The following is a 25,759-nucleotide window of genomic DNA, read 5'->3' as shown; positions in this document are numbered from 1 at the left end:
GATAAGCAGCCATCTCTGGAAGCCCTTCTCCTGTCTCCGGGGGTCTGAGCCTTGTTGGTTTGTGGACCCCGGGGTGGGGGTGGGGCAGCGGGAGACCACCCAGGGAGAGACCAGCGAGAGGTGAAGACCCCTGGTGACCCCCAGGCAGGTCTGCAGCGCCCAGCACAGATACAGTGATGTCTTCTGAGAGATCCGCCTTGGCAATCTTGTTATTTTAAGATCCTGGGAGGAAGGTTTAGAAAACTACAGCTCCACACTCCAAGGCTTCATCCACAAACACGTTCCTCAGGGGTGTGATGCGATTGTCTTTTGAGAAAACAAAGGTGAACCCCCAAACACTGGATCCTTGAGGAAGGGCAAGCATTTCAAAGCTCCGGGGCTGGGATCCACATCCAAACCGTCTCCAGAGAAAGGCACTGTGTCTAATGCATTTGCGGGTGGTGAGAGAATGTGGGGATACACTTGGAGGGGAGCCTCCTGCTGGCGGAGGGGAAAGTAGTCCTGTTGTTAGCACAGTGGGGCTCCCTGCGGGGGATGTCAGGGGCGTGGCCTGAGGACACTGAGGTCCTCTTCCGCCTCCACACTCCAGCCTTTGTCCACACCTCGGATGGAATTACCCTCGACAGCGAGGGGTGCCGTCACAGGGCCCAGGGCTCCCTCTTCCTTGTCCGCCAGCGTCCTTCTAGGTGCCTAGTTCCCGTCACTGAAGTGCGGATGAGGGGACGGACATGGGGTCCTTCACATTGAATCCAGAGGAACTAGAGCTGTAAGAAGCCTCCGAGGGCCTGCACTTGGCCATTTTAATATCCGCTTATACAGGCCAGTCTCTTCTCTCACCTGCCTGGGGCTGCTGGGACCCCCACGTACAAGGACAGTTATTAAGAGAAGCAATCAATGCAACTGCTTTGCTTAGAAATACCTTTATTTTATAAAGGCCATGGATTGTTCCGCCAAGATTTTTTTTTTTTTTTAAACCACACTTATAAAAAAGATGTTGACAATTCTTAGGAAAAAAAAGCTGCTGAAAATGTTTCTCATCAAGTCAGGGTTACACAAAGATTATATTTATAATATATATTTGTATATTGATAAGTTAGAGATGAAAGGTAGGGACCGGTAAAGCGAGGGCTGCTGCAGTTAGATCTCCGATACTTGATCATTTCCCACAAAGAGCGTTTCTTGGCAGAAGGGGTTAACGAGGACCATCCCGGTGTCTCTGTAGTCGCCATTGGCCGGGGAGCGGGGCTCTGACAGCTGGTCCTGGAGGCCAGAGGGAGGAGACAGGGTGAGCTGGGGAGGGCTCATCAGGTGGCCATTGTCACATACCCACCGGAACATTTACTTCCACTTGGGAGTGCTTGGTAAACATGAAAAAAGTCATTGAAATATAGATACAAAGTTACATGAGTTTCCAGTGTACTACATAGTGATTTGACATTTACACATATTATGAAATGGTCACCATGATAAGCCTAGTAACCATGTGCCCTCAAAGTTATTACAATATTATCGACCATATCCCTTATGCTGTACCGTTACATCCATGAGGCTTATTACTTATTATATAACTGGAGGTTTGTTCCTCTTAATCCCCTTTACCTGTCTTACCCTTCCTCTTAACCACTTGTCATCATCCTCACTGCTGATGCTGGGGTTCAGAGATCTGTCTGCTCTTTTTTCAGATCCTTATAGCAGCTTCCAAAGAAGAGTTCCTGCTTCCTGAATCATCTCCACTTTAGGCTGCAAGAGGTGGCGTTGCTCTCCACGCATGACACATGGTGTACAGCTTGCTGCCCTAGTGGGCAAAACCTGGCCCACGTGGGCCCCGGACTCTCCTTCCACCTTTTCCCCACAGACCTCCAGGAGGCCTCACCACTTTCTTTCCTGAACACACCCAACGCTTGCTCTCCTCTTTCTTCTCCTGAGACCCACCTGCCAGAACCTACAGAGCTCATTCCACCCTCCCGAGTCCTCCCAGAGCCTGGTCGGAATGCTGTGCCTGTTTCTTATAGCACTGGATGTGCTGAGCTGAATGGATCTGAATTTCTGTGTGTGACTGCACAATAGGTGAGTGAAAAATTCTGTCCATCTACACAGCCCCAGGAGTGGGAAAGCCTGGAAACAGACAACCCGCTCAGGTCATCTGAATGACTTGGCCTCAGCCATGGAGGCACATGGGGGCTATGCAATAGCAGTTCTCAGACTCCAGCCCAGGTGTTGACATAGAGCAAAAAAAGCCACAGTTTGTTCCAGTTCTACATAACGGAAGCCTCAGAGCCTGCAGGCTATTGTAGGGCAAAGACTCAGTGGCAGACTTGGGTGTAACTGGTTTAGGCCAGACCAGCTTAGATATGGCTTCAATTTAAGATGTCATGATTAATACTCTGAAATTTATTTTTAAACAAAACATGCAAACTTTTTTGTTTTTGTTTTCACTGCACTATACTCCCCCCAAAATAAATAAAAAGCTTGCGATTTTTGATGAGCACATATTATTTATGGGTAAAATAAGGAGAGAAAGGAAGAAAGGCCATTTGTTGTAAAATGTTTTCAGAAGACAAGACTTTCCTTCACTTATCTTAGGGGTGGACGTGGGGTCAGCTGTCTAAGAGAGGAGACCAGGGCGGCGTGTCAGTGAGGGGACAGAAATCCTTTTTCTCCTCTGGGCTTTGGGGTTAAGCTGATGGGGAGTTTGGAGCCTGAGATATGCTGTGGTTTTACAGTTCTCACAAGAGTTTAAGGGCAAACCACGTGGGGGAAGTTATTCTGTGTAAAAAAAAAGAGAAAGTTATGTAGAAAATAACTAAAACAGGAAGGAAAAACAAAAAGGAAGGAGGGGAGGGAAAAAGAAGAGAAAGCATGAAAAAGTTTCCAAATGCTTCTGGGCACCACAGTTCTGCCCACACAATTCTGTTTTGCTGTTTTCATCAGCCCAGCAGGGGAGCGGGATGCCAGGGAAACTTGCTTAGGCGAAGCACTTGGCAGCCTCCAAAGCTGGCAGCCTGGCAGTGAGCTCATGGCCCTATGACTGCGGTGGCTGTGTGGGTGGGCAGGGCCTCTGTGTCCAGGGGACAGGGGACAGCTGCTGTTACTGGGAATACAGCGGAACAAGGGGAGCAGGCCGACGGGGAGAGGGTGAGAAACCCACTCTGAAGCCAGCCAAGCTTGGCGCTGCTGCAGCCCCCTGACCCTGGCTCCTAGCAGGACCTCTGGCCTGTGCCCCCTGGTGGCCTGGGGCTGTGGGTGTTGTGCTCACCAGCACTGTCCTCTGGCTTTTGGTTTTCATTTACCAATTTGTAAGCAGTCTAGGGTCCAGGGGTACAGAGCCCACACTCAAAGTGGGCCAGCCCTTGGGCCAAGTTACCTGTATTTTTTTACTCACTGTGACAGTTTTCAGGAACAGTCCTGCCACCAAATTGTACCCTGGCCACACTAAAGATCAATGCCATTGTAAGGCCTGTCCCCCTGTCCTTCAGCTAATTTTTTTTTTTTTTTTTTTTTACTGAGCGTCCACTGTGTGTCAGGCTTTGGGGTGGATGATGGGTAGATTGTGAGCAGCGTTCACTCACGTGATGACCGTTTACTGAGTACCTACCAAGTGCTCAGCACTGTTCTAGGAGCTGGCATGGGGTGTGAGGAAGCCTCCTGCCCTGGAGCAGCATGGGTTCTAGTAGGTGAGATGTCTACTCAGCAGTCAACACAGAGAGCAGGGTATAGTGCCGGGTGGGGAGAAGTTCTGAACAAACACGAAGCAGGGTGGGGACAGAACATCGTGGGTGGGGGGAAGGTGGGATTGTAACCTGTGTCGAGCAGTCAGGGAAGGCCTCTCTGAGGAGGTGGCACGGCAGCAGAGGCTTGGAGGAAGTGAGAGATGGAGGCAGCTGGGAGAAGAGCATTTCAGACAGGTGCCAGGGCGAGCTTACTCTAGGGACTGAGACCTGTACTCCTGGGGGGCCTGGCAGAGCGGGGAGGAGGTAGGCAGGGCCAGCCTGAGAAAAAACCCACTAGGAGGAATCTGGACTTTGTCCAGAGTGTGAGGAGGAGTCCTGTGAGGCTTGGAAGTCGTGACTGACATGAGGTCCTCCCTTGAAAAGCTGGTCTGGCTGCTGGGTGGAGGACAGACTGTGAGTGGGGATTGGGGGTGGGGGTGGGGGCAGACAGCGGCTGGGAGAGTTGTTTGCAGAGCGGTGGCAACAATCCAGGGTTCCAGGGATGATGGCAGCCCGGGCGGGTGTCGTTGGGGTGGGGGGTGGCCACAGTGCTGGTAGTGAGACCTGCTCATGTGGAGGAAAGCCAACGGACTAGGGACTGTTGACGGATGGGATGTGGGGTGTGCAGAGGAGAAGGTGGCCAGCAGTGCCATCTAATCATGAGAGACACCAGGGGGCTTCTGGGTGTTGAGGTGGCGGGGAAACGCTGAGAGATCAGTCTCGGGCTGTTCACTCTGAGATGCCAATTAAATGTGTGCATTGGTAGCTGGGCACATGGGTCTGGAGCCCAGGGGAGATGGCCAGGCTAGAGCAGAACTTGGTAGTCATGGTGAGAAATGGGACTTACAGTCATGGAACTCTCTCATAGAGAAGAGAAGCAATGGGGGCGCTCAGCCTGGGCCCTCCTGTGACTGGAGCTTGGAGAAAGGACAGGGGACCATGATGGAGATTAAGCAGGAGCTGCTGGGAGTGGGAGGCAACAGTGAAGAAATGTTTTAAGGAGGAGATGACTGAACGTGCCAATACTGCTGGTAGGCGGAGTAAAGTCAGTGCTTGAGAACTGCCCCTCGGGGTTAGCAGTGTGGGGGCAACTGGCTATTCTAGTGGGGGAGAGAGATTCAAAATTGTCATATCAGACCAGTGGCTGTGTAATCACAACGCCGGTACGTGCCACAGTGGAAAAGCACAGGAGCCAAGACTTGATGATAGGAGAAGGCACCCAGCTCGGCAGTCAGGGGAGGCTTCCCTGAAGAGGTGACGGTTGGACTGCACCCTGAGTGGTGGGTAGGAGTCACTGAGTGGACAGTGAGGGGGATGCCCAGGAGGGACAGGAGACACACTAGGAGACACACCAGGGGAGGAAAGAGCTTCTGCACAGCCCTGGAGTGGGATATAACTTGGTGCCACAGTGAAGTGAAAAGAAATCCAATGTCATCTGACCTTCGCAGATGAGGGAAAGGGCATGACATGAGGCTGGAGGGTTGGGTGGGGACAGGTTCACCTCACAGGCCCTGAAAAGACTTTGAACTTCAACTTACCAGCAATGGGAAGCTATGGAAGAGTTTTGAGCACAGGTGTGATGTGATCACAGGCATGTCTCTAAAAGCTCACCTGGATGCTGGGGGGATGGGTCTGCAGGAGGGGAGGGGACTGTTCCACCAGAAGCAGGCTCAGCCCCACCTCCATCTTTACTTAGCTGTCCACCACCCTTCTCCCGGGCCATCTCAACTGCATCCCTTATTGATTTCTCATCTGTCTTTCTGTCTTCTCATCCATTCAGCCATCCACTAAACCATCCTTCCTTTCCTACTTATTCATTCACTGATGATGACCATCAGCACAGTCTTTCTACAACTAGGTCACAAAAAGCTTAACTTTCAGACTCTCGGCTGTCCGAGACTAATGCACAAACTCCATCCAACTTCACCCAAGGCCGTGCCTAATCCATCTACCTCTCCTGGGGCACCCTGGTCCCTGCCCCACCCTTCTGTGAGAGTGGAAAGAGCAGTGGTCTCTGTAGTCAGAACACCGGGTTCAAAGCCCAGCTCCCTCATTGGCCGGGCTGGGGTTTCCTGCACGTACTCACCCTGCCAGCACTTGCTCTATGAGGCTCTCCTCCACAGGTTTCACAGCCCTCTAACTCTCCCCATATCCCCCTCATATACTACTCTCCCGGTATTATCTGAATGATGCCAAGGTCCAGTACCTTAACCACATCTCAGAGCCTGGACCCCTTGGGAGCAAGCTCCCAACTTCACAGTCCCCTGAACGCCTGCCACCAAACTGTCCTCAATAAACAGTTGTTGGCCTGTTCCCAGAAACCCAAAGTCCCAAGAACCATTCCCCGCCAAGCAGATGCCCGTTTGACAGGGCTGGGGCGGGGCCCCGCGGCTCAGGACCTTGCAGGTTCCTGCCGCCAGGAGGAGGCTGGAGAGGCGAGTGGGTGCTCCTCCCCGAGTGGCAGTCCTCCCTGGGGCAGCCCTTGGTTTGGGGCTCGTTACCTCAGAGGTTTCCAGGGACTGGATTTCCCTGGGGAGCTCCACGGCATGCTTGCTGAAGTAGTCCATGGTGATGGCGTTGTTCCAGTAGCTCAGACTGTTCTCGGGGTTGGCTGGCTTCTTCTTCCTCCGCAGGCAGCACACGGTCAGCAGGACCGCTGCAGAGAGAGAGTCCCGGTTAGCGAGAGGGAGGGGCGGCGAGCCGGGCCAGCATCGCGGAGGGAGGGAGGCCAGCCTCCAGGTGGGGCCGTGACAGTCACACATCCAGCCACGTGCCCTGCTCATTGATTCGCTTGTTCATTAGCTCAACAAATATCTATAAACGTGGAGCGCCTGCTTTGTGCCAGGTGCTGGGGACGGGGGAGAGAAGAAAAAGACAGGACCGCCCTACTCTCATAGGCTTTCCTCCTAGCTTGTGTATGGAGGGTGCACGAAGGTTAGACAGTATAGGAAGATAACTGTTCAGAGAAAAGGAAACACGGGGAAGTGAGGGAGACAGCCGAGGGGAGCTGCGGGAGGGGTTCCATCGTGAAAAGCTTCCCTGAGCAGTGACCTTACGGCTGAGACTGGCAGGTGGGGGAGGAGCTGGCCATGGGTTGAACAGGGGCAGAGTGTCCAAGTGGAGGGAGCAAGTGGACATGCTCAGGGGTCCTGAGGTGGGGACAGGCTGCATGCATGTGAGGAAACAGCAGCATGGCTGGAGTGTGGTTGGTGTGGGAGCGAGTGAGGTGGGAGGTGAGGCCCAGGGGCAGGAGGTTTGCATGGAATTTCGGATACCTGGGCATGTTGCAGCGCCAGGGAGTTCGCTCCAAGGAAAGGCCTTGCCCTCTCACTGGGAGGGCTCCCCAGAGCTCAGCTGCAAGGAAATGACACGTATGTGCCAAGCTGCACCTCAGGACTGAGGAGGTGTGTTCCCGAAGCGGGAGTGTGGCGTAGAGATGAGCAGAGCCCAGGGAACTTTACAAATGGGCCTTGGTTTCCACAGCGGGCAGAGGCTCAGAGCAAAATCTCTAGGCAGAGGTCTTGGACCCTGATAAAACGATTGCTCCGGTCTCATTACCACCACCATCATCAGAAACAAACAGCTGCTAACAGTCCTAAAGCATATGTATGTAGGGCTCCAGCACTCTAGAAACATGACTTCATTTAATCCTCCATGTAACTCCATGAGGTCGGTACTACGAGGGTCACTATTTTACAGACAGGAAAATGGAGACTTAGAGAGGTGAAGTGACTTGCTCCAAGAGCAAATCCATGGCTCCAAAGTCCATGCTCTCAACCACCCATGATTCTGCCTCACAAAGACAGGCCAGATGCTGACATGGAAGCCTCGCTGCACACAGAGGTCTGATCCCGCCTCCACACAGCTCGACGTGCCGCCCTGCTTGTTCAGTCTCGGACCCTCGGGGGCACGGGAGGAAGGAGCGTGTTTGGAGGCTGCCGCTGAACAGAGTGAACAGAGTGGCCTGGACATGCTGACAGGAAAGGCTTCCAAGGTTGGAGCGCTGGGGTGGCCTGTCCAGGGTCTTAGAGGGCAACAGGAGATGCAGTGCCCCAGGGAGACAGGAGCCGTCTTGGGCAGAAGCCAGTCAATGAAGACTGGGCACCTCCTGCCCAGGCTAGCCATCCCCAGAGCCCATGGGGTGGCTGAAACTCTGGATCAGGGGTAGGCACGGTTGCACTCAACATCCTGGGGGTGCCCATCATCTGTGCTGGCGGGTGATGGGCAGGCTGAGCCGTCCATAGTGGCAGTGGCCACCAGGGGGCAGTGGAGGCCTGTCTCTGCCCACAGCGGCCAGAAGGCTTGGTGGTTTTGGGGGCCTAGGCATGCCAGGGTGTGGGGGAACTGCAAAAGTTGGCATCCACACAGGCTGAGACCTCAGGGCCCAGAGCCCAGAGCCTTGCAGGCTGACTGAGGAATTCTGTAGCTCTTTCCAGCTGCTGGCCTTGCTGGCATCTCTGTCTGAGAAAGCTTCCAGGCAAGATCAAGAGATTGGGCAAGTTTCCATTCCATCCAATCTGCTTTGATCAAAAAGTCTTCTACTTTTCTTACCATTCTTCCAGGTCTTCTCAAAAAAGTTTTAAAAATAGAAAGCCAATTTCTGAATACTTGAGCTCAAAGACATTTTTAGATCTGCTGGTAGAGATTCTTTCAAGCTTTGTGGGTTTCCTCCCTTACTTCCAAAGAGCCGTCTCTTCAACTGGTTGAAGGAAGAAGGGGTGAGGAGAGAGGCTGCAGAGTCAGCCTGAAAATCTGCTAATTTAGGGCACACCTACCTGTTCTATAGAGGAGAAGACTCTGATGTGGAACCCAGCTTGCCACAGGTCACAGCAAGTGGCAAGGCTGGGGCAAGGCCCTGGTCCCTTCCCCTCTTTTCTGGAATTTTTATTCCTCATTGTCACTATTACTTTTCACCCTGCTCCTGGGACTGGAATGGTGAAGCAGCCCAGGGGAATTCAAGTCCGGGAAACCCAAGCCATAGGGTGAGGGCTAGGCTGCATGAACCACTCCCACCCACCCCACTCCACCCCCGTCCACTAACCTAGGTGTGTGCAGGTTGCAGAATCCAGGTCCTCTGGATGCCAGGCCAGTGCCCTCTGAGCCCACACTGCCCCTGCTCCAGGGCCTGGGCCTGGTTAGGACACACAACCAGGATCCTGCCCTGCGGGAAGGGCTGGGGGTTGGAATGGGGAGTTCTGTTCCTCATTTTCTCCTCCTCCCATGTTGTTAGCGCTGCCAGCCTGATTACACGTCTATCAGGGAATTCTTGGTGCTTCTCAAACACCATTTCACTTACACACCAGAAGCCAGCCCGGCTACACTTCCTGTAAGCATGGGCTTAGAGTCCAAAAGACCTGAGTTCAAGTCTGACTCGGCTGTGTATTACACTAGGCGTCACTTCATCATGCTGATCACTATAGACTCGGCAGGGTTGTAAGGATCATGAATGCCAAATGCTGAGAGCATGGCCTGACACACAATAGGTGCTTCACTAATATGAGTTTCCTTCTTGTTCTCACATCATCCTTAAAGGGAGACCCTGCAGGAAAAATGGGGCTGCATGACTGTTGCGTGGTTCAAGGCCAAGGGTTAGGTTAGTACTTCCATTATTTGGGGGTCTGAACTTTCATCTCCGAAAGAAAAGTTCAATCAAATTTGTGGCGTCTCTATTTTATTCCCAGGTGCTCTCCAGTCTGATTTAACTCACAAAACGGCTGCCTGAGGAAGGTGCTGGCACTCCTGCCATTCACAGCAGAGGCAACTGAAGTTGCCTAAACTTCTAAACCACACAACTCTGCAGACTCAGATGTGAGCCGCGCCCTCTCCCATGTCACCAAGAGCTTCAACTGCTCTGTTTCTCCAAAGGAAAATGCTGCCAAGACCCTTGAGGAGGTCAGTGGGATCCCTATTTCCTCTAGTTTTGAAACTGGAATGAGAGTGAAGCAAGCCCTCCCAGCTTCTCCAGCACATCAGCAGGGAATCAGCCGCAGCTTGTCAGAGGGACGACAGGAAGGAGGAGGGTCGCTGATGTGAAGATGGAGCCTGGGTACTGTGCTGATGTTTCTGGAAGGGGCCTCATTTCAGGGCTGGGACCTGCTGTATGATGGGAAATGGAAACGGAAGCCTGCAGGACCCTGAGGGAGGGTGCTTTGAAAACACCTGCTGAGGGTGCTCTCCATGGGCAGTTGGAGAATGTGTGGCAAGTCCTGACCGTGAGATGAGTATCGTCACCCTCTGACCGTGTCCTCACTGGGCACCTCCCCATGGTAGATGCTGTGATGGAGCCTCAGATGCATCTGCTGTGCGTGACAAGGCTTTGGAGCAGCAGCTGCAGCCCCGAGAGTGCCTGAGAAGCTCTCTGCTGCGTGGGGACAGCCAAGGGACCGCTCCTGCCCCTGCCCCCTTGACCCACCACAGTGGGTGTGCTGAGGCTGCTCCCAGCCATTACTGACGGAGCAGGTCTGTTCGCAGGACAGGAAACTCTTCTAATGGTCTGAGGGCTCCCCTCACCTCGAGGAAGCTTCCTCAGGACGGCCATCCCAGCCCTTTCCTTCCCAGCCCTTCACCTCCTTCTTCCTTTATATCAATACTTCACAGGTGTTTCCCCAATAAATCTCTTGCAGGCCTAATTCTGTTTTGGTATCTGCCTCCTGAAGGCCTTGAACTAACACAGTGGACATCAGTTCTATTTTTGCAGGTAAGAAAACGGTGGCCCAAGGGTTAACCTGTCCAAGTCCCAGGGGCGACTAGTGGGAGAGCTGGGTTTACTTCCAGGTGTGTCTGGTTCCCAAGTCAAGGCTTCCTGTTACAGCAGGCTCCCTCTCAAGCTATTCTGAGTGGTGCCAGCCCATCTGTGGACAATCATTTCCTCACTCTGGAGGTTGGGGGTGGTCAAGGGAGGCCTCAGGGTGTAGAAGGAGGCCAGGCTGGACCGGGTCACAGGCCTGGGGAAAGCAGATTTGGGGGCTCATTGACTTTCTGCCCTGGTGGATGGAGATGTGCCTGAAGAAGCTCCAGAAGGTTCCTGCAGGGGGCGCTGGTTGGGAAGCACAGGGAAGAGCTGTGAGTGTGGCCAGGACACTCTAGTCCAGCCTCGGGAACACTCCCGGGTAAGCCCGCCTTGTTCAAAGGCTGCCCCACCTCCTTCAATTGGTTCATAAGAGAAGACAAACCTGGTCACGCTTACTTTCCGTCCTAATCTATTCTTTTTGACTGCAAAGAGTATTTCTGATCCAGGTTTCTTTCTTTCTTTTTTTAAATGTAATAACTACAAAGTCACTGGGGTCTGTGAGCAAAGGTACACAGACACATTCGGATTTGAGTAACATTCACAGAACACCTGGCACAAGGATGTGTTCTCTCTGCTGCCCCAGTGACATTTGTGTACGTCTGGAAGGAGGCCAGCCTGTCCTGGGTAATGTGCATGTGAATGCTTACAAATCCTGGGTCAGTGAGAGGTTGCTCTGCTTTGCATGGCTCCCCTTGGATTGGTGATGAAAAATATCTGTAACTGGCCTCGTTTCCTGCTTTCACCCCATGTAACTCCCATCTCTTCCAGGGAGGCTGGATGAAGACATTCTTGACAACGAATGTGGTATGTGCAGGCCAGGCCAGAGAGACTGACAGAGCCACACAGCCGACCTCCTGATGGAAACCCAGAGCTCTGGCAGCCAAGGGTAGGGACCACTTCAGCACCAGACCCAGAGGCTTCCAGCAGGAGGCGGTGGGCTGTGTGTCCTGATGGTGGCAGCAGAGACCATCTCAGGAGCCACCCAGCTCCCAGACCCCGACCAAATGTGGCCTGGATCCAATCAGTTTCAGTTCTCAGCACATTGGAAACTGAGTGTGGCTGTTTCCAGTGTGGCTCAGGAGACAAAGCATTTCTCAGACCTGGCACAACATACATCCTTCCAGCTGCTAGAAAGGGTTCATGATCTGAAGGGCAGGTGCAAGTGATGACAGCCCCTCTCGAGCAGACCTGAGACTTGCTACAGTCACCCTCTGCTTCCACCAGAAACTGGGGACTTGCCGGCCTGCCCAGCAGCCCCAGAAAAGCAGGACCAGGGCCCGGACTACTCAGAAAAACCAGATGAGAAAATCTATGCATGTACTTTGCTACCAATGCAGATTGCCTGAAATATCTGGCAAACCAGCCAAAGAGGAAACGTCTTTGAGGGCTGGAGAGTGTGCTTTAGGATAAATGTAGCTGCTGAGAAGGTCTGACTGTGGGGCCCCTAGACCTGGCCAGGCTATGAGCTTTCAAACAGCACAGCGTTTTAAGGCTGGACAAGCATCTTCTTTCTCCATGCCCTTCTCATCAGGACCTTCACAGGGTCAGCGATGGTCCCACAGGACAGGGAGCTGTGTGTATGTGGAGGCAGCCAGGCTGGAACCCTGCTGAGTGAGGGCTTGGCCTGAGGATGGTGGAAATGCAAGACAGACACCAAAGGAAGTGGGGGCTGTGGGTCCCAGGGGTAATCTTCCTTTCTGAAGTAATATGCTCTCGCCCAGCGGCTGAAGGCGCCTGCCAGTGCCAGAAGCATTCTCACGGTGCAGCTCCAGGCTTGTCCTCGCTTCTGTCTTGGCTGATGTTATTATGCATGGTTTAGGCAGCCCATGGGTTTTCTGCTTTGCAGCAAAATTTGATCTAATTTCAAATTCACATATAGCAGAAGGGCTGGAGACATCTTTTTAGACCTGCAAACCCAGGTGGGTGTGGCCTGTGGGGGTGCAGGTCGGGAAAGGGGTGGGGGAAGCTGTGTCACACACTTCTGGGTCCCTCGTGCTTGAAACAGTGCTTGGCACACAGTGAGCACTTGGGAGATGCTGTTGAGTCAAATGGATCCTGCCACCAGGTCTGGGCTGACTCACGTGTGATTGGGACCCTGGGCAAGTCACTTCACTTGGTGACATACTCCCTACGGGTATGGTGCATCTGCTTTGTCTTTTTATTTTATTGCTCTAGCTAGTCTGTTTTAAGGATGAATGATTAAAAATAGTAGGAATTCCCTTTGTAAACTAGAGCCTCTAGACACATGGAAAGAATGGAAAATTAGAAAGCTGTCTCTAATGAGATTACTTCTCAAATATGACCATTATTAATAATTTATTGGCTAATAGTGCTACATTTTCTCATTATCATTCTTCTGTTTTAGAAGTGGGCAATCACAGTTTTAAGAATACCTGTGTGTACCCATGACTGACAATAACTCTGTTTAAGGAAAGAATAAAATATGCAACCTGTATACATTTTCACTTTTCCCGTACTGGGTCCTTGAGCAGACTGGATTCTCCCCAACATGGAAAGTTTGCTTTGCTTATCAACTAGAAGGAGACAGGGAGCTGGGAGAGGCAGCTCCTGGAAGGAATCCAGACTCCAGATTAAAAAGGATTTTGTCAGAATACAATGCCAAGCAGACATCAGGTTGATGTTAAAGGCACACAGCTCCTGTGCTGATGTTCGATTGACCCATAACATGAAGACAGGCTGGGAGACCTGGCTGCATAGCCTCTTCTGGGAAAGTTTCTGGGGCTTCGTTCCCCTTGAGATCAGGCTGAGCCCATGGTGTGACCTGAGGACCTGATGCCAGAGCAGGTTGCCTGAATGTGACTGAAGTGTCTGAACAGAGGAACTGCCACGCGCGCTCCTCTGCCTCAGCCGGGCACGGGCAATGCCGTGCTTCCTCTGGGAGCAGGCATGAACTGAGGCCACTGCGGGGGTAGCTAGGGGCAGGACCAGGGCCAGGTGGCCCTGTGAAGAGACTCAAAGGGACAGGGACGACAGCTTGGAAAAGAAAGGCCTGCCCTTGAGAGCGGTTTCATGTACCTCAGGGTTAGTGGATGGACTTGTTTTGTGTGGTTTCAGAGGACAGAGGTTAGAACCAGAGTGTAACTTACAACAGCGAAATTACAAGGCCCCCAGGAGAGCTGGAAACAGTCACAGGAGAAAGGGGCTGATAAGTGGGGAGCACAGGGGTTTCTCACCCCTGAAAGGACTGAGGGGGCACCTGGATGATGTCTGTGTGTGTGGTGGGGCTAGAGGGAGGGCAGGCACAGTAAGGATTCCTGTGAGGCCATCAGAAGAACTCTAAGAATTGAGATCAGGTGCATGGGGGAGACATGAAGGCAGCCCTGGGTCCCGAGTGATTGCACCAGTTTCTTTGTGGAGACGTCAGGGAGGAAGAGGGCTTCCCCAGTGGCTCAGACAGTAAAGAATCTGCCTGCAATGCAGGAGACCTGGGTTCAGTCCTGGGTTGGGAAGATCCCTGGAGAAAGGAAATGGCTACCCACTCCAGTACTCTTGCCTGGAGAATTCCTTGGACAGAGGAGCCTGGTGAGCTACAGCCCAGGGGGTTGCAAAGAGTCAGACATGACAGCAACTTAACACTTTCGCGGCACTGCAAAAGGAAGGAAGAAGCCCCTGGAGTTTTCAATACAGGAGTGATGGTGGGGGTGGTGGTGGCAGCAAGGGGGCGCTGGCGGCCCGCTATTGTTGTGGTCTAGGGGAGCCCTTCCCCATGTATCCAGTGGGGGCAAAGGCAATGACAAGATCCACAAAGCACCACTTCACACCACTCATGGACAAACAAAATGGGAAGGAGCCACAAAATGGGAAGGAGCCACAAAATAGCTAAATTCACATGTAACTTGTAAACCTCAGTTATAAGAACTGTTTTTGTCAGGGCTAATAGAACTTCCTGCAAAATCAAAACTTCATCTTTTCTTCTTTCTTGGGGGAAGACAGGAGGAGAAGAAAAGAGCAGCAGTAAGGGCGATGGAAGAGAGGTGGGGAGGAAGGCTCCAAGGGCTCTGCTACTTGGAGGCTGTCGGTTTGGAAGCACCAGCTCTCCCCTTGCGGGGTATTGGTGTCACGTGGCTAAAGAAGAGCGCAGGCAGGGGAGTGTCATGACATGAGCCCTGGGCTGGAAGACGGGTGCTCTGAGCTCACGTTCTAACTCTGCCTCTCATGAGCTCTGGGGTCCTGGGGAAACCATGTCCCCTCCCCAGCCTGGTGTTTCTTTCTGCAAAATGCAGAGTTGGACTTGACTCCCAGCTCTGAGGAGTTGTGCCTTTATGATCAGTGGGCATCTGAGCCATGGCCTGATGAGCTAGGGACCAGGAGTGGGATAACCTGGGATTCTTGTTCTGCTGCCTTCTCTCCTGGGGTTCTGGGAACTCTGCAGCCCACTTGATGGGGACTGCCCAAGTGTGGGGCAAAGGAATTGTGGGGATGGGCACGCTGCCGTGGTGGCGGGTGAGGGGAGAAGGGAACGTGTAAGGCACTTACAGCAGGAGGAGATGGGTACGCTGATGGCGAGGATCACCCAGGCGATGTCCATCTTGCTCAGGCAGATGGTGGCTCTGTGCTGGGGTTTGTTCCCTTCGGCCACGTGGGAAATATTCCCTGCTGTTCCAGGCTTCCAGGTCCCGGCGGGGACCAGACGGTTGAGGAAGTTTCCTGTGGCTGTGGACACCACTGTGGAGAGGGGACTGGGTACCCTGCCCATCATGGTGGGTGTGGGGGTGGCCACAGCTTTCTCCTCGGCTTGGGAAACAATGCTTTCTGAAGCCCCTGTTGGGTGGGCTGGGGCCTGCGGGGCTGAGGATGTTCCCTGAGGAAGCCCCTCGGAAGGGACTGAGACACTGGCGTCAAAGGCAGCCTGGATGGGCCCCGTGGTGGCTGCGAAGACCCCAGAGTTGGTAGCTGGCGGTCTGCTGGTGCCGGGAGTGACAGTAAGCCAGGAGTCACTGTGGCTGGCGCCGTCCTGCAGGTCACCGTGGGGGCGCTGGGAAGGCACTGGGGCACGCTGTTGGCTGGCAGGGGTGCCTGAGGCTGCTGTGGCATCTGGCTCCCCTCCTTGGCTGGTGAAGGTGGAACCACCCCCCTGGTCTGCCCTGCTAAGGCTGGGCTTGTCCTCCACAGGCACTAGGGGGGTGGTGGATGGTACCCACGAGGTCCTGCTGGGCGCCAAGGTTGCGGCCACTGTCTGGGGCTGTGGCGAGGAGGGGTAACCCCAGAGTGGGTTCCTCGGGGTGGAGGTGGAGGGGTCAGGCTCCACAGACCCTGTGAAGTTGCCTTTGTAAATCTGAAAGATTTTCCCCAGGGGACGCTTCTGCCCCAGATGTGTGGAGCTCTGGTTTCTTCCCCGCTGGCTTTCCTTCCTCCCAGCATGACCACTGGGTGCCGCGGGGCCAGGGCGTGGTGGACTGCCGGCTCCCTTTCGGGAAGAGCCTGGGGGCCTGGGGGGCCTGCGGGTGGTAGCCCTGGAAGGGGCTGTGGGGGGATGGCTGGTGGCTTCCCCTGGCTTTGTCAGCAGGATGGTGGGCACAGTCTCGCCCGGGGAGCGGCCCTCTGGATGGGGGGATGTGGTTGCCGTGGCAGCAGGAAGTGGCCCTGTGGACAGGGGGCCTTCAGAATGGGGGGTGGATGCTGTCGCCACGATGGTGGAGATGGTGTTTGTAGGAGGGTGTCCATCTAGATGGGGTGCTGTCGTTGCCATGGGAGCTGTGGCCTGTGAGGAGGGTCCATCAGGATGAGGGGCTGGTGTCACCACAGAGGCAGGGGTGGCCACCACGGAGGAGTGTCTGGTAGAACTGAGGGATGCTGTCACCATGGTGCCTGGGGTGGTGCCTGAGGGGGAGACTTGAAGAGATTCCCTGGGAGATGGTTCCTGGGCAGCAAATACCAGTGCTTCAGTCAGCGCCACGGTCAGGAGGAAGCCTTGAGAGGGAGACAGAGAGCAGAGGTGAAATGCCCGGGAGCAGCTCAGCCCTGTGCCTTCCTTACCCATGAACCTGAAACACCCGGGAATTCAAGGGAAACACTGGGAGGATCCCTGAGGTCCCCGCTCACCGCACACAGGACCATGGGGACCGGGGTTATCTATCAGGTTGGTTCCATCCAGCACCCCTCCCAGAGAGAAGCCAACCACAGGGGAACCAGAGACAGCTAAACCAGCTAGGCCCGTCCATTCCCAAGTGCCTCTGAAATGCCTCCACCCTCTGCCCAAGGGCAGATGCTCAGACAGGCTGGAGGAGGGGCGTGGAGGAAGCCTTGTGGCCCCTGAGTGGCTGCTGGCCTTCTGAACCAGGGAGCGGTCCAAAGTGTGACCACAAGGAAGCCAGCAACTCTGTGTGAGCTGCCCTGAGTCATTGAGCAGGGCTTGGGTGGGCAGAGCTGACCAGCACCCACGCCCTTTCAGACTCCTCCATTTATGAACTAGACACAGGTACAAACGACAGATCTCTGCTTGTTCAGGCCCACCCACCAAAGGGCTCTACCCCCTCCTTGACGCTGGAGACACAAAAATGAACAGGGCCTGGGTGAGGTCATATAAATCCACAAACAATCCTAAAACAAGGCAGAGACATCTCGGTGTCATTGGTGACCAACAGGCAGAAGGGGACGGGATTCAGAGGGTGACCAGATCCGGTGCCTATAAAACACTTAGCACACAGCCTGCAGGAGAAGGTGCGGTCCATAAACACCAGCTGGTTGTATGGTTGTTATGTTAACTGCTTGTCCTATGTGCTCATGAGGCTGAACTCTGGAAAACCACTGGTGGTGCCTGGCCTTCCGGAGTAGGAGGAGCCTTTCTGAGCATTGACAGAAAACTATGGACTTTGCATGATGGTTAGTATGTGTGCTTTTGTTCACTGAGAAAAATGCACAAGGACAAAAGCCTATACATTTAAAAACTCTTCTAAAGATGTGTGGATTTTATTAATCACAACAGCATGTGCCCATCTTTAAAAATCATACCTCAGATCAATGTGATATGTAGGATCTATTCAGATTATAAACGTGAAGACTGGCCACTCTGTACAACCCACAGGCTAGGAAGAGCTGCTTCCTACCACCAAGGGGGGCTTGACAGACCTCTAAAGTCCGATTGTGACCTGAGACCTCCCCCATTCACAGGAGCCCCCTGCTCAGTCACTCTCTTGCCCTCCCTCCAGCACTGCCAGCCGCCCAGACTAGCCCAGGTAGAGATGGGCCTCTGACCGGTCACCCTCTCGGGGCCTCCCTCCCCCACAGATTCCAGCAGGATGAACGGTCAAAGCAGGGGCCCTGCTGGTGATTCTGGGGAACCTGGAGTGGTCAGCAGAGCAGACAGGGGAAGACAGGGGCTCTGGCGAGTTTCTGGAAACAGAGACGGGGAGGAGACCTCCTGACATGGCTTTAAAGCAAGGTTCAGGGTCACCACTGAGGCCTCCTCCACTTAGGGGAGGGGATGGAGTGGGTCAGTGCTCCCACATCCTGCGTGTCTGACTTAGTGGGTGGGGGAGGCTGAGGGACGGCAGATGGAGTAGAGACTATAGCACTCACATCTCCAGGACCAACAATTCTCCCTAAACAACAGAGTTTCTCAACACTTTAATTCATAGTTTAGCCCATACACCAACAGTGTTTTCTCCTTATCTGGGTCAATTCTAAAATCTGGCTACTGAGCATCACTCTGGCCCTGTCTTTCATGCTTGATTTAACCCTTGATTTAACCACCTGATGGGGCAGGAAATTGAGGCTGAGGGAGATTAAGTAATGTGTTCAAAGCCCCTCAGTAGAGAAGTATGTGACACCCAGGCATATCCAAAATGCATAGAGTTCCTGGTCACCCAGCACATACGAGGCAGGAGAAGAGGACAGGAAGTTGCAGCTACAGAAGGAACTATGTGCTCAGGGTTACTGTAGCCCCTCTCTGGCAGTGTAGCCCCACAGGGACAATCTATTCTAGAGCTGGTGGTCGTGACTGCTGAGGTTTTAAGGGACATTCCCTAATAAGCCTCTGTTGAGTCACCAGCACCCTGGTTCAATATGTGTTGAACACATTCCCCTCAAAGCCATATGTTGACACCCTAGCCCTAGCACCTCAGGATGGAACTGTGTGTTAGGGCCTTTGAAGAGCTGATTAAGGCAAAATGAAACTGATGGGGTAGGTCCTAACCCAATTTGAATGGTGTCCTTATAAGAAAAGGAGCCCGGGACACAGATGCAAAGAATGCCCGCACACAGACAGACAGTGAGAGGCCAGCTGCCTGCAAGCCAAGAAGGAAGGAGTCAGAGTACTCCAACCCCGCTGGCACCTAGATCTTGGGGTTCCAGCCTCCAAAACTGTGAGGTGATAACTTTCTGTGGTTTAACCCCCCAGCATGTGGTACCTTGTGTGGCAGACCCAACAGACTGATACCCATGTCTTACCTTAGAGATTCCTGAAAAATGAGAAGTGGAGACTGGGACTTGTGTGCAGGGAGTTTATTTTGGAAAGTGGCCCTAGGGGACAGCCATGGGGGCCTGAGATGAGTGAAACAGGGAAAGTCAATCCTAGGGTAGGTTATGAACTGATCAGGGTGCAACTCAAATCTGCTGGGCGTCTCTGAGGAGCTGAGCACCTCTTACCGGCAGCTCCCCTTCCCACCACCAGTGCTGCTCACCCACCTCCTTGCTCCTCCATGAGGCCCACCTGATTGAGTCAGAGAGGCTCTGGACAGGGGCTGGCTGCTCACACCTGTACCCGGCTGGTGGCTGGCACAACAGCTGGGGTTAAAATTAAGGGCCCAGAGGATCTCTAGGGTGGAGCACAGATGTGCTCCATACAACCTGAGGCCCATGACCAAGGACAAGGACACTGTTGCCTTCCAGCAGCAGCATCACGGGCAGCCCAGAGTTTTCAGAGAGGCCCCCAGGGACCCCAGGGACAGGCCAGAGGTAGGAGATGGGTAGCTCAGCCTCCAGGGTGAAATTTTGCAGCCTCTAGAGGCAGAGGGCTTAATGCACCCTGGTCTTCAAAATACTCAGGGAAAGAAATTCCCTTGACTTTCCCACCAAGAACATCCCTGAGGCTAAAATCCTCCAAGGTGGGAAGTATATAACTGACTGGAGTTCTTCTTCCTGCAAGACTTTCAGTGGAAGTAAACATGTGCATCCTTGCTGCAGCTCTTTCTAGTTGCCAGCATCCCCTGAAGGTATTTTCTCTCTAGGAGGACTGTTAGGGCCCTTTTTTCTTCAGACTGGAAAGCTTTGATAAAATGAATGGATACTGCCATCATGGGTGCACAGGGATTTCACCTAGAGGATGACATTTCGCTGTCACAGTGAGAAGGGCTCTGGAAGCAACTTTGTCCAGTCCCCTCATTTCACAGAAGGGGCAACGGAAGGAGTGAAGTGACTTGTCCAAGAACACAGCTGGCTGCGACATTGCGTGGATTACAGCCATCATTTCAAAGTAACTTTTCATTTGTATCATAAAACTGCTGGTGCACTGGGAAGACCCAGAGGAATCGGGTGGAGAGGGAGGTGGGAGGGGGGATCGGGATGGGGAATACATGTAAATCCATGGCTGATTCATGTCAATGTATGATAAAAACCACTACAATATTGTAAAGTAACTAGCCTCCAACTAAAAAAAAAAAAAAAAAAACTGCTACACCACCACAATGCCCAAATGCCTCCTTCAACATCCACTGTCATCCTCACTATGGAAATCGCCTCTCCTCTTTGGCCCAAAAGGTTAAGCAGTGAATGCAAAGGCTTACACTATCACAATTACTGCTCAAGGCCTTCAACCCAGGGCTCCCCTAACAGATGCAAATTTCCACTCCAGGCCCTTTGTGCTGGCCTGCTTACTCCCCTCCCCACAATCTGGGGCTACTGCCTCTTTGAATGTAATTTGCATAGATTTGCATAATAGACTTTGCAGGCTCTAATTCCAAATATGTAGGCGAGACTATAACTAAAATCCTACTTGATGTGTTTTAAATGTAGAACCGATTTTTAAAGGATGCCAGAATAAGGACAAGTGTAGGGGGTGGGAACCAAAGATTGATGGGTGCTCAGATGTGGCAGGAAGGCCTCCTCCTCCCTGCAATTCCAGTGCCCAGTGATCCCAGGACCCAAGGGAAGGAAAGGCCTTCCTCCTTCCGTTTATTTGGTTGGCTGCCAACAGCCCATATTGGGCATGATATTTGCATCTGGTAAATGCAAGGAGGGAATTGGTGAAGAGAGAAATGACTAATCTGTGCTGAATGCTTCCTGCATGCCACGTGCCATTTGAAGGGCTGAGCCTGTTCCTGACACATTTAATCTTCATAATAACCTGATGAGGCAGGTACTATCATTAGCTCCCCTTTGCAGCTGATGAAAAGCAGCACAGAGAGGCACAGGAAGCTGCCTCCTTCCACACAGCCTGAGACAGTGAGCTGTGATTTGAACCTGGCAGCCTGGCCCCAGAGTCCACACACTCAACCATGTTCACTCACCATTCCACTCTGCATATTCAAAAGCAATGGTTCAAAATCTTTTGGGAGTTGATTTTCTATTACTGATTCTTTGACCTTTCTTTCCTCTTGCTTGTTTTCTTCTAGCTCCATTTCAGGGCTCTGCATTAACATTTAGGTTTTTAACAAGTTAGTTAACTTTATTTTGCAATTTAGCTTCTGCATCTGATGTTTCAACAACAACAAAAAAAGAGAATCCATGCACACCAAGTTTGACCATCATGAAGTCTGTTTTCTACATGGGCAGTAACATACCATCTTGCCAGGAAACAGGCTCTTCTCATTTCAAGACTATTGTCTTTTAATTGGAAGGGGCGCTAGGGCTCCCTGGTATCTAACTCCTTCACTGACAGATGAGAAGGCTGAGGCTCAATGAAGTGGAATCTTCACTCTGGGCCACATACTATGATGCACCAGCCCACAGGGCTCTCTTCACATCACTGTGGGCCTGGTATTCTAGTGCTCCCTCCTCTGGACTTCTTTTAAAAACAAAATCCTTTTGTTTTAAAGATTAAAAAGCTTGTCATTCCTAAGAGCATGGTTTCTGTCCATGCTCAGAAATAACTGTGCATCACTGACTTTAGGGTGAGCTGGGTGACTGCTCTTAAGAGGTACTCATGCCTGTGACCTTGGGCTTCTTTATGAAAGGCAGATCTTTCTTTTTCATAAAGACAAAAAGGAGTTTAGGGTATGTATCTTTGCTGCTACTCCCTTCTCAGGCAGCCACTTTCCAAATGTTCCCTCCTATCAAGTCCTGCTGGTGACATGCTTCAGGTCACAGAACTTAAAGCACAGAGGGTTCTGCTTAGTTCTGAGAGACACCTGAGGCCATCACCTGGTGAGTTCCAGAAATGTCTGGGGACCACTGATTCAACAGTTGCACTGATCAGATCCATGACTCCACTGAGAATTATTGCTCAGAGTACAATCTCTAGAACACATGTAAGCAAGAAAACAACAGGAGGTGGGCCTGGGTGACCCAGACACTCCTATGGTCTCCAGCTAGCATGAATTCACTTCATGCTGCAACTCTGAAGCTGACAGATCACAGCTTTCTATAAAAAACATGTGTACTCACATGTGAGTACACACACACACAAGCTCCTCTCCAGGTAGTAGGAAATAAGGAAGAATGACAAATGTGAGAATTCCAATCATCTCCATGGTAATAAACAGTTAAGTCATTCAGCTGAAGTCAAAATGGCCATCATGTAGCAGTGTCAGGATTTAAACACAGTTTCTCTGATCCTGGCTGCTTGAGACCCTAGGTACTGAGAAAGTTTTAATCCGGGAAAATGTCCTATGCTTTATGAAGACAGGCAGGAGCTATGATGACCATACCTAAAAAACAAAAATTTACCCCCAAGCAGAAACACTTGGCAACCACACCACCTTTTATCTTCAGCTTTTGCTTCTCTGCCTTAATCACTCGGTTCATTTGGGGACAAGCATTTTCCAACTAGAACTCCTCTTGGGTCTTGAAGCCATTGTTAGAAGCCCCTCCTGTGTGCCTGTAACCACCATTCCTACCCCTGATCCAGGCCTCATCTCTCTAAATGGAAACGCCCAGTGTCCTGTTTTAAATGCACACTGTCTGAACTCTAAGCTGCCAGAGGGCAGAGACTGTGTCTGCATCCATGATATTTCCCCATATCTAGTCCAGTACCTTAGCCACAACAAATCTTTGCTGAAGAATAAGAAACTCTCCTAAATATCCAAAATATAAGAACTCATACAACTCAATTAGCAAAAAACTCCAAATAATCTGATAAAAAAAATGCTTGGAGGGTCTGAATAGACATTTTTCCAAAGGAAAACATTCAGATGGCCAACAGGTACGTGAAAAGGCACTCAGTATCACTAATTATCAGAGAAATGCAAATCAAAATCACAATAAACAAACAAATGAAATATCTCTTCACACCCATTAGAATGACTATAATCAAAAGGATAAGAGATAACAAGTGTTGTGAGGATGTGGAAAAAAGGCAATCTTTGTGCACTGTTGGTGGGGATGTAAACTGGTATAGCCAACATGGAAAATAGGATGGAGTTTTCTCAAAATATTAAAATAGAACTAATATATTATCTAGCAATTCCACTTCTGAGTACACATCTGAAGGAAACAAAAATCACTATCTTGAAGAGATATTTGCACCTCCAAGCTCACTGCAGGATTATGTACAATAACCAAGACATGGAAACAACCGAAGTGTCTACTGATGCATGAATGGATAAAGGAAATGTGGTATTATACACACACACACACACACACACACAAGATTACTCAGCCACAAAAAGAAGTAAATGCTGCTATTTGCAATAACATGGATGGACCTTGAGGGCATTATGCTAACCGAAATAAGTCAGACAGAGAAAGATCAGTACCATATGATCTCACTTATGTGTGGAATCTAAAATAAAAATCAGGGCTTTCCTGGTGGCTCAGTGGTAAAGAATCTGCCTGCCAATGCAGGAGACACAGGTTTGATCCCTGGTCCAGGAAAATCCCACATGCAGCTACGCCTTTGTGCTACAACTATTGAGTCTATGCTCTAGAACCTGGGAGCCATAATTACTGAGCCCACACATCGCAACTAGAGAGTAGCCCCTGCTCACTGCAAACTAGGGAAAAGCCTGTTCATTGGGAAGACTCAGATGGATTGGGTAGAGAGGGAGGTGGGAGGGGGGATCGGGATGGGGAATACATGTAAATCCATGGCTGATTGATGTCAATGTATGACAAAACCCACTACAATGTTGTAAAGTAATTAGCCTCCAACTAATAAAAATAAATGGATAAAAAAAAAAGCCTGTTCATCAATGCAGACCCAGCACAGCCAAAAATAAATAACTAAATAAAATTATAATAAAATAAAAATCAAACTCAGAAATACAGAACACACTGGTGGTTACCATAGGTGGGGAACAGAGCACAGGGGAAATGGGGTAAGGTAGTCAAAATTCCAGTTATAATAAATAAATTTTGGGTGTAACGTATAGCATAGTGTCTATAGTTCATAATCCCTGGAGAAGGGAATGGCTACTCACTCCAGTATTCTTTCCTGGAAAATCTCACAGACAGAGGAGGCTGGTGGGCTACAGTACCTATTGTGCATTTGAAAGTTGCTAAGAAAGTAAATCTTAGATGTTCAGTACAGTTCAGTAGCTCAGCTGTGTCCGACTATTTGTGACCCCATGGACTGCAGCATGCCAGCCTTCCTGTTCATCACCAACTTCCGGAGCTTTCTCAAACTCATGTCCATCACCTCGGTGATGCCATCCAACCATCTCATTCTCTGTTGTCCCCTTCTCCTCCTGCCTTCAGTCTTTCCCAGCATCAGGGTCTTTCCCAATGAGTCAATTCTTTGCATTAGGTGCCCAAAGTATTGGAGTTTCAGCTTCAGCATCAGTCCTTCCAATGAATATTCAGGACTGATTTCTTTTAGGAATGGCTGGTTGGATCTCCATGCAGTCCAAGACACTCCCAAGAGTCTTCTCCAACACCACAGTTCAAAAGCATCAATTCTTCGGCGCTCAGCTTTCTTTATAGTCCAACTCTCACATCCATACATGACTACGGGAAAAACCATAGCTTTGACTAGATGGACCTTTGTTAATAAAGTAATGTCTCTGCTTTTTAATATGCTGTCTAGGTTGGTCATAGCTTCTCTTCCAAGGAGCAAGCATCTTTTAATTTCATGGCTGCAGTAACCATCTGCAGTGATTTTGGAGCCCCCAAAAATAAAGTCAGCCACTCTTTCCACTGTTTCCCCATCTATTTGCCATGAAGTGATGGAACTGGATGCCATGATCTTAGTTTTCCGAATGTTGAGTTTTAAGCCAACGTTTTCACTCTCCTCTTTCACTTTCATCAAGAGACTCTTTAGTTCTTCGCTTTCTGCCATAAGGGTGGTGTCAATGGCATATCTGAGGTTATTGATATTTCTCCCAGCAATCTTTATTCCAGCTTGTGCTTCATCCAGCTTGGCATTTCACATGATGTACTCTGCATATAAGTTAAATAAGCAGGGTGACAGTATACAGCTTTGATGTATTCCTTTCCCGATTTGGAATGAGTCTGTTGTTCCATGTCCAGTTCTAACTGCTGTTTCTTGACTTGCCTACAGATTTCTCAGGAGGCAGGTCAGGTGGTCTGGTATTCCCATCTCTTTAAGAATTTTCCAGTTTGTTGTGATCCACACAGTCAAAAGCTTTGGTGTAGTCAATAAAGCAAAAGAAGATGTTTTTATGGAACTTTCTTGCTTTTTTGATGATCCAATGGATGTTCGCCATTTGATGTCTGGTACCCTTGCTTTTTCTAAATCCAGCTTGAATATCTGGAATTTCTTGGTTCACGTACTGTTGAAGCCTGGCTTGGAGAATTTTCAGCATTTCTTTGCTAGTGTGTGAGATGAGTGCAATTGTGTGGTAGTTTGTACATTCTTTGGCATTGCCTTTCTTTGGAATTGGAATGAAAACTGATCTTTTCCAGTCCTGTTGCCACTGCTGAGTTTTCCAGATGTGCTGGCATATTGAGTGCACTTTCACAGTATCATCTTTTAGGATTTGAAATAGCTCAACTGGAATTCTATCGCCTCCTTTAGCTTTGTTCTTAGTGATGTGTCCTAAGGCCCACTTGACTTCACATTCTAGAATGTCTGGCTCTAGGTTAGTGATCATACCATCGTGGTTATCTGGGTCAAGAAGATCTTTTTTGTATAGTTCTTCTGTGTATTCTTGCCACCTCTTCTTATTGTCTTCTGCTTCTGTTA

The 25,759-nt window shown here is 50.9% G+C and overlaps 1 protein-coding gene across 2 annotated transcripts in view; it reads right to left on the bottom strand.

Moving 5' to 3' along the window:
- TMEM108 (transmembrane protein 108) overlaps positions 1–25,759 on the bottom strand; it is a 411,871-nt gene continuing 386,112 nt past the window's right edge. For both annotated transcript variants that reach the window (XM_043875509.1, XM_043875510.1), the window contains exons 4-6: positions 14,998–16,431; positions 6,212–6,366; positions 1–1,260 (exon numbers count right to left, since the gene is read on the bottom strand). In XM_043875509.1, the coding sequence (XP_043731444.1) occupies positions 1,138–1,260; positions 6,212–6,366; positions 14,998–16,431 (1,712 nt within the window). In that variant the 3' untranslated portion in view covers positions 1–1,137. The remainder of the gene's footprint in view (positions 1,261–6,211; positions 6,367–14,997; positions 16,432–25,759) is intronic.

The sequence above is a fragment of the Cervus elaphus genome, chromosome 19, assembly GCF_910594005.1.
Source record: "Cervus elaphus chromosome 19, mCerEla1.1, whole genome shotgun sequence".
NCBI classification, from domain to species: domain Eukaryota; kingdom Metazoa; phylum Chordata; class Mammalia; order Artiodactyla; family Cervidae; genus Cervus; species Cervus elaphus.
The sequence above is the reverse complement of the archived record's forward strand: the minus strand, read 5'-3'. Positions and strand labels throughout refer to the sequence as shown.